The 16,017-nt window shown below is 32.2% G+C and overlaps 2 protein-coding genes across 2 annotated transcripts in view; one reads left to right on the top strand and one right to left on the bottom strand.

The window, feature by feature from the left end:
- Window positions 1-9,511, bottom strand: part of LOC141613140 (caffeic acid 3-O-methyltransferase-like) — a 38,129-nt gene extending 28,618 nt beyond the window's left edge. Inside the window, exons 1-5 of the mRNA XM_074431875.1 lie at window positions 9,503-9,511; window positions 8,970-9,385; window positions 8,132-8,448; window positions 7,483-7,547; window positions 5,307-5,543 (exon numbers count right to left, since the gene is read on the bottom strand). Of these exons, the coding sequence (XP_074287976.1) occupies window positions 5,307-5,543; window positions 7,483-7,547; window positions 8,132-8,448; window positions 8,970-9,385; window positions 9,503-9,511 (1,044 nt within the window). The remainder of the gene's footprint in view (window positions 1-5,306; window positions 5,544-7,482; window positions 7,548-8,131; window positions 8,449-8,969; window positions 9,386-9,502) is intronic.
- A 1,479-nt stretch (window positions 9,512-10,990) lies between these two features.
- On the top strand, window positions 10,991-12,112 carry LOC141613768 (uncharacterized). Its single transcript, XM_074432509.1, has 3 exons — window positions 10,991-11,319; window positions 11,498-11,521; window positions 11,698-12,112. The coding sequence occupies exons 1-3, from the start codon at window positions 11,106-11,108 to the stop codon at window positions 11,997-11,999; spliced, it is 540 nt and encodes a 179-aa protein (XP_074288610.1). The 5' UTR covers window positions 10,991-11,105; the 3' UTR covers window positions 12,000-12,112.
- The last annotated feature ends 3,905 nt before the right edge of the window (window positions 12,113-16,017 follow it).

A 16,017-nucleotide genomic window follows, 5' to 3' on the forward strand; every position in this document is an offset into this window, starting at 1 on the left:
TTCCTTCTCGTTTCGTCAACATGTAAGTCTGAGGGTGTATAATTCCTCTTTTATTTATCGTACTTTTATTTATTGTATCACCATTGTAAGATTTATGTCGAAAACACCATTAAAACCGATTTCTAAAACCGTGCTTTAAAACTCTGATTTTGCGGATTTCCGAGATGACGTCGTCGAAAAGACGCAAAGAATCGCTGCGCCTCTTGAAGGAGCGCGATTCTGCTGCGCCTCTTCGTGAGGCTGCCGCAGTTCCTGCTTCTTTTCTTCTTCCTCGTCCTCTGTAATTCGTTTCTTTTTATTTGTTATTTGTTCGCTTGATTAATTCTTCGTCTTGATGTCATAATAATATAATCATTCATTCACATGTTTAATTCATCAAACCCGACTTAAATCCCAAATAATCCAATATTTGCGGGTTTTCGTCATTAAATTCAATTCCGGGTTGTAGAGATTCAATTTGTTCATATTGGGTTTCTGGAATTCGTCTTTGATATAGCTTTCATCTGTTTACTCGCATGTTCATCGCATATTCGTCATATATCATCATGTTTAGACTAGTTAATTGATTTCAATAGAGGACTCATTAATATTTTCATCATAATTTCATGTAATTAATTCGTTTGCATCCGTCTCATCCATGTCTTACTGTTTTTACGACCCATTCATATGTTAAATAACCTGTTAATCACTTCCATCCGAGTCAAATAATCTAATCAATCCTTAAAATTAACAATTAACATTAACGATTTGCAGTTCCGGCTTCACAGCCAGAACTCACCCTTGGAACAGACGCAAAGAATCGCCGCGCCTCTTCCAGAGGGCGCGATCTCTCTTGCGCTGTTCCAGGATGAGTTCTGTCCCTGAACTCCGTTTCTGCCTTGACCTAGTTTGTTTAGTCTACGTATTAACTGACTAATATCCGTAATATCACGCTAATTTCTGTTCGTTTATTTCATTAATTTTATCCTTCATTCTTTTATTCGTTTTCTCAAATTATCCGTTTTAAAGGTATTTTCGACATAAATCGCCTATCTCATTGTAATTAATGTAATTTCCATTATTGTAATTTATAGTTTATTGTATTTCTTCTCTTTGCTTGTATGTTTTCATATGTAAATCAACATTAAATCCAACTTCGACCCAATTGTATGCCTAACTAATTGTCAACCGATTTAGTTAAATTCTCACATGCTAGGATTAAAACTTGGATGTTGCATTGCATGCATATAACCGACGATATATCGAGTACGAATAACTTCCCTAATCATTAGTAGAGGCCGCTATCGAGGCGGGCGGGATTAGGTGTTCGATCAAAAGAGCTTCGTAATACGTACCCTCACCCCTTACTCCAGATCTCCGTGAGCACCCGTGTTCATTGGCATCCACGAGAGTCATTCTAGACATAGAATGCTAAGGGTAACGATTGCTTAGTGTTCATGTCACTACTTTGTGTCTTGACATGACATGAGGTATTCGAACGGTTCCAATTTCCCATAAAAATTGGTGGCGACTCCATACAAAATGCAAACGCTTGTTTTTTTCCGACCTTCACCAAGCGCCCCCGTGGGCGGCCCGCTGTCCACACTATTTAATTCATCTCTTGAGGTTCTCGGCAATCAATTATCTAATTTAATAATACAACAAAATAAATTAAAAATTAATTTAAATTATGGAGTTTGTGATTGTGTAATGACTATAAAACCTATAATAGTTTCTGTTCACTTTATTTATTTAAAATATGCTTATTTGTCATGAGTTTCTAAATTGTGGATTGTATTTTATGGTTTAATTTATTTATTTATTTGATTATATTGATTATATTGAGTATTATTGTAGAGTATTATTGTCGAGTATTGTTGTTGTTGTTGTTATTTTTTGTTGTTGTTGTTGTTGTTGTTGTTGTTGTTGTTGTTGTTGTTGTTGTTGTTGTTGTTGTTGTTGTTGTTGTTGTTGTTGTTGTTGTTGTTGTTGTTGTTGTTGTTGTTGTTGTTGTTGTCCAATCAAGTATATATTAATTTGTTATGTTGTTAGTTTTATGAATCGTTTGCTTTATATTTGAATTTATGTTTTCCAGTTGGTTTAATTTAAGTGACTTACATGTGATACTGGTTTGATTCGTTTGTCAAGTTTTTGTCAGGTTGATGTTTTATCTTTTGATCAATGTTTTTTTATATAACTTTAAAGCACCGCGAAACGTATGTGAATGCAGATAAGGCAAACCATCACGTGGGGAATCTGAAGAGGAAAGAAATTTAAAAGGCACGAAACTGAGGTAAAATTAAAGGTAAAAAAACGTAAGGTAGAAACTGATAAGTAATTGATGATTGTTGACCTCAAAATAAAAGTCTTATAATATTTCTTTTAATTTATTATTAAACGTATATTGTGGTGTAATTTTACAATTATAATTTCCCGATCAACCTATTTGAATTTGCGTTTTTGTATTGACGAGTATAATCGCCTCTAACATATATATTTCTTTTTCATTTTATATGAACTATTATCAAGCCATATAATAAAAGGAAGCGTACTAAAAGGAAGCGAAAGTTAACCTTCTGATAAATATTAAATAGTATGGTTTCTAAATTGTAATCCGTATATTTTTAAGTTTATGTGTTTTTTTTTTCAAAACCGGAATAAATAATTTTATAGTCTTTAATATTATTTTTATTTTTATGTAGGATCGTGGACATAAGTATAACAAGAGATGGATCAAATTCTTGAAATAGTAATAAGGAACTTAAAAAAATTTATGAACCTTTTGGAATTTGGTTTTAGGGAATATAGTTTTTTAGATTATTGAGCTTTTGAAATGAAAATTTAATTCGCAATACATGGAGTAGATACCGACCGTACCATTGAATCGTATCTACTATTTTTATATCGATATAATAAATATTTTTCGGATATAAATAATATTTGAAGCATGGACGTGGTGATAAGATTTCAAAGATATTTCTATGGGAGGGTTGATGGAGAGGTCTGGAAATAATTTGGAGATGATTATATTCAGATATTGAGTTTACAACCTTATAAGGAGTCATTGAAGATTTTTCCATACGGAATTTATTATATACGTATGACTTCAACTTTTAATATATAAAAAAACTCACTTTATTATATTGCTAAAACACACGTATATATAATGAGTTGTCTTTGTCATTACTTCGTTGTCAAGTTTCTCAAAATTAGTAGCTACCACATTGTCACTTGCGGGATTATATTTACAAAAATAAACCAAAGTTGTCAAAAAAATAAGTTATTAACTAACTAATTTCTATGTATTTCAAGACTCTTTTTTTTTTTTTTTTTTTTTTACATACGTTAAAAAATCTCTCTAGTTTATCTCTCTACTTTCCCCTCTTTCCAGAAAACACAAAACCCTAATTTAATCTTGAGCCGCCGCCTCCCCTAATCACGCTCTACCCTTCTTCTCCCCCTACCCTTCGCCGGAGTTAGACTCTTTCCATGGCCTAACTCCGGCGATGCTCATGCCTATCCTCTCTTTTAACCCGTTCACTGTGATCTCTCCTTTTTCGACGGTTTTTGTTTTTTTTGTCTCGGAGGTCCGACCGCTGGCTGTGACGGTTTCCTTCCCGGTGTTCTGATGATGGCCTCTCGTCCGTTCCCCTGTCCTGTCGTTGAAGTTGTGCATGCATCCTCTCCGCTCCTTTCCCTGGTTTGATCTGTTTGGGTCGGTCTTGATTTGGGTCAGTCGGTTCTCGGCTGGCTGGGTTGGGTCTCCCTCTGTTTGTCCCGTCCCTTTGTCTCCTTGTCCTGTCACCGCCGTTCCCGCTTCCATCCCAGAGGTGATCCCCCCATTTCCCCCATTTCTGGGATGGTTTGCTTTTCTTTGTTTGTCTGTCTGTGTCGATGAGTTTAGCTCATCTGTCGGTTGTTTGTGGTCGAGTCTTGGGTCTGTTTTGGTGATCCCCCCATTCCCCCCACCTTTCGTTTCCAAGTCTTTACCACCTTTGTCTGTCTATTTTGTTCTGTTTTGGTCTCGTTGCTTTTGTGGCGGTGGTCCTGGGAGGAGTTGTCTGGTGAATCGGGCTTCGTTTTTGGTCGGTCGGGTTTGTTTGTTTGGTAAGTGTCTTCCTCTCGGCTGGGATGGCGTATGTACGCCGACGGTCCTGGGGGGGGTTCGGTTGTTTTCGGCCGTCTTCGCTTCTCTTTTGGTTCTGGTTTCTGTTGGGCTGGTCGTATCTGTACGGTTGTTTGGTGTTGTCGGTTCTTTGTTGTCGGAGTGTGGTCACGGCTGATTGGGTTTTCTTGGTTGGGCTGAGGTGTTATGGGTAGGGTGGAGTCGGGTTTTTTGGGTAGTGATGTTGATTGGTCCGGATGCGGTGGTTTCTGTCTCTTATTGATGATGCTTTCTTTTTTCTGTATAATAAATTCCCTTTGGTTATGGGTGTCCTGTCCCGTAATCTCTGAGGTGAATCGTAGGGTCGTAATTTCTGTTCGGATGGGGGTTATGATATGCTATCGTTCTATGTCCGTTGTTCTTCGCATGGTGGACACTATGAAGTGTTGGTCCTTTGGTCAAAGGAGTCGATTTCTAAGGTGTAGGAGTTTTATCTCCACTGATGGCAGACTTCGTCGTCTTGCTCATCTCCTTTTCTTTCTTCGTTCTTTTCGCAAGAGCGGAAGTACACCTTGTTATTGCCTCTCTGCGGCTCGTTGGCTTCGATGTCTTCTGGTTGTCATGTGTGCGGATGAAGCTGCCTTGGATATTCGTGGCCTATCCTCTACCGCTATCCATTCTATCATCGAGGAGTTTCACTATCTTTATATTGTAATTTCAGCTTTTAATTTTAATTATGATCGTCTTAGGTATGGCTTTGTTGTGTCAGACTTACATGTAGGCTGTCTGGTGCTACTTAGTCGAGTAGCTTACGTTGTTACCTGTAAGACATTGTAAGTTATTCTCCTGCCGTTGTCAAAAAAAAAAAAAAGACTCTATGTTTTTAAATGGATCAACAACTAATTGCTTGAACAAATATTAACAATACGATAAAAGTATTAAAACTAAAACAGATAAATCCGTGAATTTCACGGGTCACGAACCTAGTTTATCTTTAAACTACTAACAAATAAGTTGTAAAAATGAAAAACTACAAGAGTATCCTAAAACAAAAATCACACGCCATGATGTCTTATTTTGTTGTGTAACTTATGTGTGCAAAACTATAATTGGTGTCTTATTCCTTAATCCAATGAAATATAGCCGCTATATTTTAATTTTGAATTTATTTTAGAAATTCAATGACCCAATTAGCGTGGGCACCATATACAATTGAGCCAACCCGAAAACCAGATGCCTCGGCTAAGGCCCTGAACTCCCTTTTTGTCCGTTCTCTTCCAGGCAGGTGAGACAATATATTAATGTCTAGTTCTGCTATACACTTGGCTTCTACACTATTTTCTCCGGCTTCCTGCAATATCGTTGTCACGATGATCACCTTACCGCTCTCAGACAATGCCTTGTGGCAATTATGTAGGATTGTCAAACAACTTTCATCGTCGAAGTCATGTATTATACTCTGTCACAAACATTACAACTGTAATGAGCTATCAAGGATGCACATTGAGCATGAAGTGTTTTGGGACACCGAAAATGTTGACTTTTTTTTTGACATTTTGTAAGTTTAATCTTTGGGATTTTCTATATGGTATACTCGTATTTTTTCGATTTCTACGTTGTACTTCTTGGTTTTAAATACATCACCGGTACCCCCGAACTTTATAAATTGTTCATAAAATATCAAAAATAATAAAAGTCGGGTTTTCTAACAGTTAAATTTAAGGGCTTTTTTTTCAAAAGATACCTAACATTTAGGTCACTTTGCACGCAGGTACCTAACAATATTTTTTATGCCCAAAAGTATCTAAAGTTTATATGTAATTTAACTGTTGATTTTTGGGCTTTGACCTGACGTTAATCACACTAATTAACGTTTTCCATCAGAAAAAAGTTGACTTTAGGATTTGACTTGACGGAAAAATGTAATTTATTTCTCTCTGTCCTTAATCCCTTTCTGTAAGACTAATTATACACATAATTTAACTGTTTTTGTCATCTTCACCTACAATACCATATATATCAACTTCTATCACTAGATTTAAATTATGTGATTAAGAGAGTAAAATAAATCACATTTTCTATCAAATCAAACCCTAAAATTAACTTTTTATGACGGAAAACGATAATTGATACTTTTGAACAAATGAAATATAAACTTTAGGTACTTCTGGACAAAAAAAATTATGTTAGATACTTGCGTACAAAGTAGCCTAAATGTTAGGTGCCTTCTGACAAAAAAACTCTAAATTTAATAAAGAAAATATATTTAACAATGAGTAAACGGATTTTATGATAATAGTTTGACAAATTATCGCTAAAAAAACAATAGAAATTGCATAAACTAAAATTTTTACAACGATGGCATAGAGCATTTTGTGTATTTTAGAAGCTTTCATTAAATTTAGGAGTACCGGCGATGTTTTCAAAAGATGAGGGGTATCACAAAGAATTCTTTACAAACATAGGGGTACTACGTTAAAAAAACCTTAATCTTTTTCTTAGAAAAAAAGAAGGCGACAGTAAAAACAGATTTTAGAAATGGATCAATTGTTGAACACTACCTTATAAATACACTACTTTGCAGTTTGCATACTAATACCTTTTATTCAAATTTTTGTGTAACACTCCTTAAAGATATGTTTTTATGTTAAACACTACCAAAAAGCTCCCTTTTTAACTGTCCATGTTTTATTGGTACAAGATTTGGGAAAGTGTAATTTGAGAAATAAGAGAGACAACGAAGAGGGATAATTAAATGGAGATAAAGAGTGAGAGATTTATAATGGATAAAAAATTTGGAAGGAAACATGAAGAGGGCAACAAAAAAAGTACACAAAAATCAGTTGGGTTTAAGGCAAAAATTTTAATCACGTCCTTCGATGGTCAATGTCGGATTTTGACTTTTTTTTGCTTGAAATTGCATTTTGGTAGTTCTTAACATCAAATCATATTCTTAAGAGAGTGTTTCACAAAAAATTGAATAAAAGGTAGTAGTATGCAAAACAGTGTATTTATAAGGTAGTGTTCAACAATTGATCCTTTAGGAATAAACATTTTAAAAGTGTCATTACACAACATGCTAAATATGATTTTCACAATAGACATTTATTGATGTTCAATTCAATATGGTGTAATACAATACACACACAAATTAATGAAAATGAAATATGGAAAACCAATCCTATTAACTATTATAGACTAGAAATGAATCATATTAAATGATTTTAAGGATTGATCGTCAAAAGAAAAAAAATAAGAATACAAGATCCATTACTTACCGATTTACTTTTGGTCACAAGTGTTCAAAAATAAACAAAGAAGGTTTGGTAAAGAGTAAATACTTAAACAATATTTTTATAAATGCACCGTAACATAAAAAAAGGCATGCATGTACTAACCTTCATTAAAATAACATCTGCAGCTGGAACATATTGGAACATATCACCACCAATATGCTCAACCCCTACAAAAATGATTATTTAATAGTTTTCACATAGTAAGAGACTCACATAATTTTAATATTAACATCATTTAGAAATACATAAACTTGTAGCTATTATACATACGACTCATTTACGAATATTGTTCTCTTTATCTTGTAATAGCATGAGTTAATAATTTTATTGCATGTAATATACTCACCTCGTACAAGGCTCGCTTATTTAATTTCCGAAATTTGCTAGCTAATGGGTCTTACGAAGCTTAATAATATAGGACAAGGGTTTCAATAAATTACTATGAACTGAATTGATATATATATATATATATATATATATATATATATATATATATATATATATATATATATATATATATATATATATATATATATATATATATATATATATATATATATATATATATATATATATATTCCTTCTCTCCTATTTGGCTACTCTGTATATACCTATATATATTTTCCTTTTCAAGGAAATTTTTAGAAAGATAAATAGATAACTCGAATATCAAGTTTCTTATATTTTAGTACAAATGTTATAAGTGAAGTAAGTTGATTATTGAATATGTTAGATGTCCTTTAGTATATACCTGGAATACTGTGGGCTGTTTCTATGATATGGGGCAAATCAAAGTTAATTCCTTTAATATGAGGATACTTTGAAAGTATTGTTCCAAGACATATACCAAGACCACCACCACCACCAACATCAACTAAAATATTAACATTTTCAAATCCCTGATATGTCACTAAGATATTATTGATTGTTGTCTTAGTAGATTCTGCCATGATCTTGTTGAATATATGGTTTAATTCGGGTTCTTTGCTCGTGAACTCAAATAGGGACATTCCACATGCTTTCTCAAATGGGATTATGCCCTCCAAAACAGCATCCTTCATGTATTCCCTACATTTATACACATTATAATTTTCAGTTAGAAGTTATTAATAAATTTTGAGTTACATAACATATTTTCTCAGTTTGTTTGGGTTACTCATACTTTCCAAATAACCTATATATATATCTTGCAAACCATAACAACGTAATACATGAAACTTGTGTTTAGTTTTTATTTGAGACAACATAATGAAATGAAAAGAATAATTTTAAATAATACGATTCAAATATCTGAATAATTGTTTTGAATAACAATACGTTGTCATCATGGATTAGATAATATTCGGTTGAGTTTGAATCAATAATTATTAAAAAAATTGGATTTAAATCTTTTCCTTGAAACCAGATATGCCAAATTTTTTTATTATTAAATCTTATATTGTTGGTCCAGTTGTGAATGTAGTAGCTTTAAAAATATCGGGTATTAAATTTTATTTGTATCCTAGACTCCTAGTTAGGTATACAAGATCTAGATCGAGCGCAATTAACACACTCATATGTCCAATTTATCATTGTGACAAAGTACTTACCATTTTTCTTGAGAAGGTCCTTTATTTTGATAGGGACCCATAACAACACCATCTTCACTATCAGTAACGAAAAATTTGCCAGGAGGTGCTATGCCATAAACCCTTTCAACAAGTCCACTCTCAAGGTTCCTTAACTCACACGTCAATAACGAGTGGGTGGCTAAAAGGTTGAGCATCCGGTCAACAACTAAACTCGCCCTCGGATTTTTCGTTGGGATTTGTGAGACAACCTCAGAGGCCGAAAGTTGGGCACTGTGACCGGCCCTTGAGATTATGTCAAAGAAGCGAAGCTGTAGTGCCACAGTAAGGGTAATTGATAACGTAAAAGAGTTGGCAATATGCAAAGCGTATACCAACATCTGATCTTCTTCCCTTACTTTCTCATTTTCAGAAATGCCATAATCCATAGTGATGATCTGCATAGGAAAAATATATTTCACTTATTTAAATAGATGATTACTAATCAATGGATAAAGCTATGCTAAACAAATGAAATAATATATAAAGGAACGTCATTGTTTTTTTTTTCTTACCTTTGACATTTTGTAAGAGTTAAGAAAATAAAGCTATACATACTACTCTTATACTGCAACTAAAGTAAGCATTTACCTCTCCCTCTTACTATGCGATATTTGTTGATTTGCAATAGAAGCTCAATAAATAAGTAACACGATAATTAATTTCTTTTTACTTCACGTTAGTATATACTTTAATCAATTCATGCCTAATAGAATAAGTATAAATATAATTTACCTATGTCATATCACAAAACGTTCCTAGGAAACTAAGACATTAATTAATTATTTAATATTACTTTAGTTTAAACTTAACACAAAAACCGGAAAAAATCTTAACAAGTTATAATAATAATAATAATAAGAATTTATGAGGAAGTAACATACACTCACCAAAATGTTACGAGGTAATAACAGTTTTAATTTTATTATAAGGTACACATGATGTTATTTTATTTTTTATGAGTTGCATAATTTAATTGTCTCTCATAATAAAATTATTTCTTAGTGATGTCATACACACTAAGTAATTAACTAAATACAATAAAATAGAATATGATAGTGAAACAAACCAGATTTAATATCGAGTAGTATTTTTTTGGTTCACCGATAGTGATTTATTTATTCTTAATATCAACTAAATTTAAGATTCTTGAATACTTATGTCAGTAGATTCATAGGCGAATATAAATATAACATATTAGTATCTATCTTTTATGCACAAAACATTAAATTATCATTTTAAATTTTGGCAACCTTCAAAGAAATAGAGTTCGGGATTGAGCCCTTGTAACATAAATGGATGTGACCACCGCACACAAAACGTGAGGCATATTATAAGAACAAGGTCAAATATGAATGTATAAAACGAGATCACCTTAATTTAGAGCAACTCCAGTGGACAACTACAATATGATGTAGCTTGATTTGCCACATCAATTTTTCAAGTTACGCTGCTTTTCAGCTACGTACCGCTCCAATGGCAGACTACAACATCTTGTAGCTTGCATGGGTCCACATTCTTATTTTCATCTAATAAAATAATTTATTAGCTTTTTTTAAGAACCCAAGCCATGTAGCTTGACAAAGCTACATGCTTGCAAGCTACTCTTGAATTTTCTCACTCCAATGATAAGCTACATGCTTATAATTTTGCAAATATTGCAAGCAAGTTCCTAAACATGAACCATTGGAGATGCTATAATATAAGTCTAATCCACTTAATAAAAAGAAACTTTACTATCAACTAATCCATTTGATATTCTCTTTGTCATAGTCATAAGTGTGCATTACATAATAGTTTAGCTCTCATAATGACTCTATCATATTTTAATTTAAACTAAAATGATAATTATATAAATTAATTTATAATGAAAATTAAGAACTGAAGTGTAAACATATGGTGTAGGACATAAATAAAACATTGCAAATGTAACTGTCTCCGCTTTATAATACTTCATCCCTCAATTTTAGATGACTTTGTCTAAGTGAAACCAATGCATTATGCACCAAATCAACAAATTTTTTACTAGTTACTAAACAAGATCTAGAAATAATAATCACTTAATAAACTTAATAATCTCAATTTATCAAAACGTAATTGCTAAAGAAAATTACATCAATGTCCGGAAACATTAGTTCTCGACAGTCATCGGGGATGTGCGTGAGATGTTGTATAATGGTGGTTGTATTTGGGTTAATACTTTACATTTTAGGGCCAACCTTACATTGGAAGGTGAATAAGGGTACCATGTTAGGGCATGATAGTGCTATTTCTTGTTCCCCGTGTATTTGTGATTGTCCACCTCCTCTTTCTATCCTTAATATTGGTCCTGGTAATTTTATATCTTTCTCTTTCAATTGTTGCTCTTATGAACTATTATTATGTCATCTAGAGTTGATTGAAAAATTTTGTGTGCCAGAACTAATAATTATGGAGTTTATCCCTTTTGGCTGTTGGTAAAAGCTTTTACTATAGTGTTTGGAAACTAATTAGTGCTTTTGGTTTTTCAGGTTTGGCTAACCTTTCAACCGAAGGTTAGGATGAATTTATTTGTCAATACTTTGGTTTCGCATTCTATGTGATATGTTCATAAAATTTATTGGTCAAGCACCCGATCTTTGTATCAGAGTTGTTCACTCTATATGACTTATAAATTCATAATCACATATTCCCATGACTTTTTTATCTAACTGAGTTAACCCATTATCAGATTGTGGGAAAAGTGATCCAGAACTCCAAAATGAGATGGAAAAACAATATGCAGAACTACTACTAGAGGAGTTAAAATTGCAAGAAATGGTTTCAGAGGAGCAACTGCGGCATATGAATGCAACATATAGAGAAGCAAGAAGGGTAGCGTCACAATATCAACGTGAAGCAGAGAAATGTAATGTTGCAACTGAAACATGTGAAGAGTCTAGAGAGCGTGCTGAGGCCTTGCTACGAACTGAAATTAAACTATCCTTCTTATGGGAGGAACGAGCACTCAAGTTAGGGTGGGAGGTGGAATAAATACGAGTCATTACTTTTTGATCTTATATATAACACATGGATTTGGTCTACAATTTTATTTTGTCAGATTATATAGTCTTTTGGATTATTGAAATTTTGTATAAACAATGACAATTTTGGGCCATATTACTCCTATTAACTTTAAACATTGTTCCAAAATAGAGGAATAATTAATTCAAAGTGAGTTTAGAGGTATGTATCTTAGAAAATTTTAAATTCAAATACTATATCCAATCTACTTCGTATTATTTTGGATATCTTATACAAACATCAATTTAAGATATTATCAAATATTTATATCTCACGCATACAAACATCAATTTAAGCTATTATAAAATATTTATATCTCAAAAGTTTGAGTGAATAAACAAGCATAAAGATTATAGTGTGAATAAAAATTACAGAAACTCTTACCTTCATATCATATAATCGTATTTTAATTCCCGTTTACTTTGCAAAAAATGCGAAAAGTGAATGAGGTAAAGAAGATGATCAAAGTTTAGGATTGAAAGAATAACCTAATTCTTAGGTCATAATGGAAATTAATATACATCATATGCAATACTATTATAAATAGTATTAACTCGATAAGATATATACTCCATACGACTCAAACAAAAATCTAACCCAAGTTTAAGCTTACTAACCATATTTTCACCTCTACATTCAGTAAACCATGAACCACACTTATCAAAATAACCATATAACCATATATATATATATATATATATATATATATATATATATATATATATATATATATATATATATATATATATATATAGAGCAAAGTTCTTCTAAGTCCCTTTTTTTTTTTTGAGTCCATAAGTCCCTCCAACAACCCTTGGATCATGTATGGTGGAAGGTTGAGATTGAAAGCAAAAAACACACTTAACACTAATTAATTCACTTCTCTCTCTAGTTTTAATAATACACTCACTAATTCATTATCATACACAATTAACACCATATTTTGTCTTATACTTCAAAGTTTATGAAAATTTTGTTAACATTTTTCCTGTTTCGGTTTTTTTTTTTTTTTTTTCGAGACAAGTTTTCGACTGTTTCGTTTTTTTCGTTTTTTTTTTTTCAAGACAAGTTTTCGACATTTTAGGATTTTACGAGTGTAATTCTAACGGCAAAAAGTGTAATTTTAAGAAATATTTTCGAAAATTTAGCGTTTTATAAGTTGAACTTCAATCTTTTCCGAGTGATTTTAACGAATAATATTTTGAATTTTTGTCATTTTATCACAAGTTATTGTAATTTAGCATTTTACGAGTGTTATTTTAATGACAAAAAGTGTTATTTTAGTCCAAGTAAGTGTAATTTCAGTCCAATGAGATTGTTATTTTTAGTCAAGGAGAATGTAATTTTAGTCCAGAAAAGTGTAATTTTAGTCCATAAAAGTATAATTTCAGTCCTTGAGAATGTAATTTTAGTCCATTGAGAGTGTAACATTAGTCCAATGAGAATATGAGAATATGACCAAGTCCATGGAGAGTGTAACATTAGTCCAATAGAGGTAAGTGTAATTCTAACCGAAAAAAGTGTAATTCTAACAACAAAAAGTGTAATTCTAACAACAAAAGGTGTAATTTTAGCCGAAAAAGTGTTATTCTAGCAAAAAAAAGTGTAATTTTAACAGAAAAAAGTGTAATTCTAACAACAAAAAAGTGTATTCTAACAACAAAAAGTGTAATTCTAACAACAAAAAGTGTAATTTTAGCCGAAAAAAGTGTTATTCTAGCAAAAAAAAGTGTAATTTTAACAGAAAAAAGTGTAATTCTAACAACAAAAAAGTGTAATTTTAGCCAAACAAAGTGTTATTCTAGCAAAAAAATGTATAATTTTAACAGAAAAAAGTGTAATTTTAATGGAGAAAAGTGTGATTTTAACAGAAAAAGGTGTAATTCTAACAACAACAAAAAATGTAATTTTAGCAGAAAAAGTGTAATTTTAGTCGAAAAAAGTGTTATTCTAGCCGAAAAAAGTGTTATTCTAGCAAAAGAAAGTGTAATTTTAATAAAAAAAAGTGTAATTTTAATTGAAAAAGTGTAATACCTTAAAAATAAGACTATATTTTAAATATATCTAAGATTAAAATCAACAAATAATCTTAGATCTATTTGAGATCTAAAAATAATCAAAAAAAATATAAAGGAAATATTTGAGATCTAAAAATTTAAAATATCTAGTTCATAATAAAAAAAAAACAAAACATGTAAAAACAAAAGAAAAAAAAATCAGAAAAAAAAAAAACGACAGACAAACCAATTTTAGCCGAAAAACAGAAAAAAAAAAAAAAAAACATAAGAAAAAAAGAAAAACAAAACAAAACACCACATCATTTAACATCACCACCACCAAAACTAAAAAAAAAAAAAAAAAAAAAAAAAAAACACAACACCTCCAGATCTGGAGAAAAAAACAAAGAAAAATGATAAAAAAAATTAAAACAAAACACCACCATCATTTAACATCACCACCACCAAAAAATAAAAAAAAAAAAAAAAAAAAAAAAAAAAAAAAAAAAAAACCGCAACACTTCCAGATGTGGAGAAAAAAACAAAGAAAAATGGCGGTGAGGCGTTTGGTTGTGACGTGTGGAGGAGCTGATGGTGGTCGGAAAAGAGGAGGTGGGGGAAGGCGTGGAGGCTGGCGGGTCGTGGTGTTGTAGTGGGGGAAGGCGTGGAGACCGGTGGTGGGTGGCTGGTAGTCGATGGAGAAGGGAGGTGAGGTTGGTCGGGGTTGGTCGTGGCGGTGTGAGAAGAGACATAAGTGGGTCGTGGGGTGTGTGGTTGGTGGGTGGTAGGATGGGTGGTGGCAAGGTGGTCGGGTGGGTTGGGGAGGGGGGGAATTTTTTGATTTTTTTGTTTTTGAATTTGTTTGGTTTTTTTAGAGAGGAGAGATTTTTGAGAGATAAAAAATGAGTGAAATTATGAGATATGAGAGAGAAGTGGTGTTTGGAAAAGTATATATATTAAATTAGTAGTTAATTAGGAAGAGTTAGTGATTAATTAGTATAGGTAGTGAGAGAGTGGGTTTAAGGAGCTTTAATCCCCTCCTTTTTGCTTTCAATCTCAACCCTCCACCTTCCTCATCCAAAGGCTCTAAGGAAGACTTATGGACTCAATTGTAAGACATGGACTTAGATGATCTTTACACTATATATATATATATATATATATATATATATATATATATATATATATATATATATATATATATATATATATATATATATATATATATATAGATTCGGGATCCTATGAGAACCACTAAGATAATGAGAACTGTGAGAACCACTCATAAACCTTAGATCTAAGACGAATTGGACGGATTTGATAAACTATTCTAATCCATCAAACGGACGCTCTCCCAATCCCCAACCCCTGTAACTCAATTCATTTCTACAACTTTCCTTTCTCACTCATTCTTCGCCATCTTTCGATTATCAAGCTGTCCTACGACGATCAACCGCCATTGCTATGATTTTGAGCACATTACTGGGCCATCTTCAAGCTTACTCTGTACATCAGACTTCAACTTTGCTTCCTTCTTCGTTCTCGCTGATTTCCGATTTCGAGCAAATTACAATTTAGGTAATTCGATTTCCCCAATTTATTTCTTATTCCTCAATTTTTATGAGCAAATTAGTTGATTAGGGTTGCATTCCTGATTTTGTTCTTCTTTTTTATTGAAGAATGACGCCTCTTCCGAAACTTCGTTCATCGTTGCACACAAAACATTCACTCTCAAGCATCTCAAATCAATCTGGCGCTGAACGTCTTCTAGTTTCCATTGATATCTACAATAAAGGAACATCGTATAATCTCTCTTTCAATTATCTTTAATTTTCTTCAGATAGATTTTATTTGCTAATGTTCTATTAAAGTGTAGGTTCAGTATGATTGTTCTTTTATTTTATTTTCTTGTTTATAAGTTTTGCTGGTGTGAATTTTCATAATTATGCTGCTTACCAGAGCTTGAATTAGATCTATTTTGTAGTTTATTT

This window comes from Silene latifolia, chromosome 11 (genome assembly GCF_048544455.1).
Source record: "Silene latifolia isolate original U9 population chromosome 11, ASM4854445v1, whole genome shotgun sequence".
In the NCBI taxonomy this organism is placed as follows: Eukaryota; Viridiplantae; Streptophyta; class Magnoliopsida; order Caryophyllales; family Caryophyllaceae; genus Silene; species Silene latifolia.